This window comes from Apis mellifera, linkage group LG10 (assembly GCF_003254395.2).
Source record: "Apis mellifera strain DH4 linkage group LG10, Amel_HAv3.1, whole genome shotgun sequence".
Taxonomy (NCBI): Eukaryota; Metazoa; Arthropoda; class Insecta; order Hymenoptera; family Apidae; genus Apis; species Apis mellifera.
This window is the reverse complement of record NC_037647.1, coordinates 7,590,691-7,594,777: the sequence shown is the minus strand read 5'-3', so window position 1 is coordinate 7,594,777 and position 4,087 is coordinate 7,590,691. Positions and strand designations below refer to the sequence as shown.

Genomic DNA, 4,087 nt, shown 5'->3' with positions numbered 1-4,087 from the left:
TATATAACCCTATATTTTATGAATCAATAAAAAATTTATAATTTTTAATTATAAACCTGTATTTTCTATTAAAATTACTTCTTACGTGAATTTTGGGATATATATTATAAAAGAATTTTTCATTTCTGATAATATTTATTTTATTGATACTTGAATATAATACTAATCGAATATAGTATATAATAATTATCAAATATAGTAAGAAATATAACACGAAAATTAAAAACTAGATAATAATATAAAGATATAAGTATAATGATTTATTTCATAAAAATAAATCATTATTTTTTTTTTATTTATTTGCTTCTTTATTATTATTATTCATTTATTCAATTTAAATGGAAAGAATAAAATATAGAATATATATAAGATATTAAAAAAACAAAAATAAAATAAGAAAAGAGAAGCAGTAAATGAGTAGATTACTGCGATCTATCGTTCATATAAAGTATATATTATTTTATTATTTTAAATGAACAAATCTGGCGATAAATCTCTCTTGTGCGGAAAACTTGCATGTGTACCAAATTTTAATACGGATTTTGTAGCAATGATACAAGATCTTCGGATACACTCGTCCATTGAAAGTGTTGGATGATAAGCTTTAAAATATGCAAGAGCTCCTAGAAATGAATCTCCAGCTCCCTAAACATATATCATGAATATTAGCAATATGATATGTTATAAATTAATTGTTAAATATGAATAGAAATTTCTTCCTAGATAAAATTAGTAAAACATCAAATTTAAAAATTAATAATAAAAAAATTAAAAAAAAATAAATCTCAAAAAATCTTAAAGCATATAAAAAATGAATTAGCAAATGTATAATTTATCTTTTTATATTGAACAAAAAAAATCATACTGTTGTATCCATAGGTTGAACAGTAGCAGTCAAGACTTTTTTAACAGTTCTATCCTTCTGAGATGCATATATTGCTCCTTGTTTACCAAGAGTAATAATAACTGTATTGCAACCCATATCCAACAATTTATTCATAATATGTTCTATACTCAATTTTCCGTCGAAGGATATCCCACTCGTAACTTCTGCCTATAAATATATATTAATTTTCTAATCTTCTTTCCATCCTTAATCTTATCTAAATAAAAAGAGAAATTATAACATTAAAGAGTTGTTGATAATTTAATAATTTAATACCTCGAGTTCATTAACGCAGAATATATCACAGAGTTTCAACAATTCCACGTCAATATTTTTCATAGCAGGTGCTCCATTTACAATTGATAGACCTATCGCATTATATTTTTTATAAAGCTAGTAGATTTTATAAAAGAACAATCATGAGAAACAACTAACCATAATTTTTGTGAAGCTTCAAGGCGTGTAAAGTAATTTCCAAAGGTATTTCAAATTGACACAATAAAACGGAAGCATTCTTGATTAAATTTATCGAGTTATCTATATGATTGCGACTTAATAAATTATTGGATCCTAATACAGTTATGATACTGTTTTCGCCTAAAATTAATTAATTTTGAAGAATTTCATATATTTTAAATACCAGTGAAAATAAATTTATAGAAGCTTTAAAAAGCTTACTTACCACTGTCGATAACTGTTATATGTGATATTCCGCTATGTATATTTGTTTGTATTTGAACGTGAGAAGCATCTACGTTTTCCTTCTTAAAAATCTTTAAGTATTCTTGAGCATAATTATCAGAACCTAACTGTAAAAGAAATTTATTATAACAAAATCAATTTAAGTTTAAACAAAGAAATAATTTTATATATATATATATATATATATCTTATATATGCGATATCTTTGAAAGGTTAAGCCTAGAGATCAAAAAAACAAAATTGATATACAAAAATTATTATATAAGATCGATTATATAAGATTTATATTAAATAATTTAAATTTGCATTAAATAAAGTGAGACGACTCTATCACATCAACTCTTATTTTATCTCTACTTTACTTCATCTAATGCAAATTTAATTTAAATTGCATATATATATATATATATCATAAATGTATATACATTTTTAGAGATTCAAATAAAAATAAAAATCGTACAGAAGCAATGATTGCTGTGGTTGCACCAAGCCTGGCAGCTGCTATACATTGATTAGCACCTTTACCACCATATTTTACCTCAAATTTTCTACCAATTATTGTTTCCCCAGGTTTTGGAAAACGAGAGGAAAAGCTAAAAAATAAATTTTTTGTACCATAATCAAAGAAAAATTTCTAATTTATAGTTACTCAATTAAACATAAATTTTAATATGATATCTATAGAATTCATATTCTATGTTTTTCTAATCTATAAAATGTGTAATATATAAATGTGTCTAACAAGATATAAAGATTTAATTTTTCAGAAAATCTAAATAAACTAAACTGTATCATAATATGAATTTTAGCTATTCAAATTATAGAATTGTCACTTACCAAGTAAAATCAATCATGCATGAGCCAACAATAACAATTTTTGACATTTTTTACTTTAGTCACTAATAATTTCAGAATAAAAATATCGTTATAGGTTATGTACGTAATGCAAGTCACATATAAAATTATTTTTTAATTAAAAAATATGAAAGACACTGTTTTCATAAACATATAAAACTGATAAAAACGATTATTCAGATTTATCGCAATTATCAATTAACCATTTAACTGATATAAAATTTTTTGTTACATATAGTAACAAATAAACTCTACAAAAAAGAATGAGATTCAGTTGATATAGAAGATAGTTTAATAATAATATAAAACTATTTAGATAAGAATTAAGGTATCAAATTAAGAATTTTTATGATTAAAAATAAAAATTTTATTTAATTTCAAAAATAAATTTTATTGCACCATAAATATACATGTAACTCTTATCACTTCGTATGTATATTCATATATATATATATGATATACATATATATATATATATATATATATATACATATATGTATATATATATATATAAATATATATATATATATATTGTACAGATAAACTTTCGCACTTTAATCACGTTTTCAATTATAGAAAATAACATGCACATACACTCTTGAAATTAAATTTCTAAAAAATCAATTAAAGAATTACGATTTATATATTCATATTATGTTTTTTAAAACAACGATAAGAGATTAATAAAATAGTAGAAAATTATTTCATTGTCATCTATTAGTACATATGGATACATTATTTAAAATAAATTTATCTACTATTGTTGAAAAAAATTATATTAAAAAAATAATTTAGTCGAAATATACAATAGAACTAATATTTAGATATTAATAGAACTTTTTATTGAGAGATTCAAATTTAAACAAATATAGCAAATAATTAAAAAAGGATAAATAGGTTAAAAATTAGGTAATTAGCGCCATCTCTGAACTAAGACATAAATGAAAATAATATAAACTAGAAGAGAAAATAGTAAAAAATAAAGCTAAGATAAGAATTTGGCACTACCGCCATCTCTAGGATTTTATATATATATCGCTCTTTAAAAATACTTAAGAAATGATACTGATCTTCAATTTTCTATTTTATTTTATCTTTGAAGAATTATCATATTTAGATATCTATGGTGATATTCTGCGATACCAATGAAAATTCTGACCGTTGTTTGTTAATAATATAGAGTATATAAAGAGATATTCAAGGAGATACAGACAAAATGAATAGATAAAATAAATTACTAACTTTGATTATCAGTTTTTTAATATTTTCCACATATTAATAATATTAAAAATTAATATTTTTAATTACTATTTTGCTATTAAAAAATTCTATGCTTTAAAACTTGTATTTTAAAATTAAAAATTCAAATAATTTTTCTTGAAAATTTCAACATAAAAATTTCTTTAATTAATTATTTATTTTAAGATGAGAATTAATACAATCTACGTTCAATCCGTTTTGATGACTAATTTTATATTATATATTATAAGATTTATTTCTAAATATGAATATAATAAATGCATTTCGGTCCTTTTTTCTCTATATTCATATAAAATTTTTGTTTATAATTTTTTTTAATTATTTTTTTAATGAATAAATAATTTATTTAATGAATAAACAAATATATTAAATTGATTTTTTATT

The 4,087-nt window shown here is 21.1% G+C and overlaps 1 protein-coding gene across 1 annotated transcript; it reads right to left on the bottom strand.

The window, feature by feature from the left end:
• Positions 1-433: 433 nt before the first annotated feature.
• On the bottom strand, positions 434-2,472 carry LOC551282 (ribokinase). The gene is made up of 7 exons (XM_623678.6): positions 2,426-2,472; positions 2,049-2,181; positions 1,569-1,695; positions 1,322-1,483; positions 1,163-1,254; positions 866-1,054; positions 434-645 (listed from the first exon to the last, which is right to left on the bottom strand). The coding sequence occupies exons 1-7, from the start codon at positions 2,470-2,472 to the stop codon at positions 469-471; spliced, it is 927 nt and encodes a 308-aa protein (XP_623681.1). The 3' UTR covers positions 434-468.
• Positions 2,473-4,087: the final 1,615 nt, after the last annotated feature.

What these genes read in the sequence shown, in the direction of transcription:
- LOC551282 (XM_623678.6), bottom strand. Translation starts at nt 2,472, where the DNA reads ATGTCAAAAATTGTTATTGTTGGCTCATGCATGATTGATTTTACTTG. An exon ending in TATAACAGTTATCGACAGTG is followed by an intron (nt 1,484 to 1,568) that starts GTAAGTAAGCTT and finishes AATTAATTTTAG; the next exon opens with GCGAAAACAGTATCATAACT. An exon ending in TTCAACCTATGGATACAACA is followed by an intron (nt 646 to 865) that starts GTATGATTTTTT and finishes ATATATGTTTAG; the next exon opens with GGAGCTGGAGATTCATTTCT.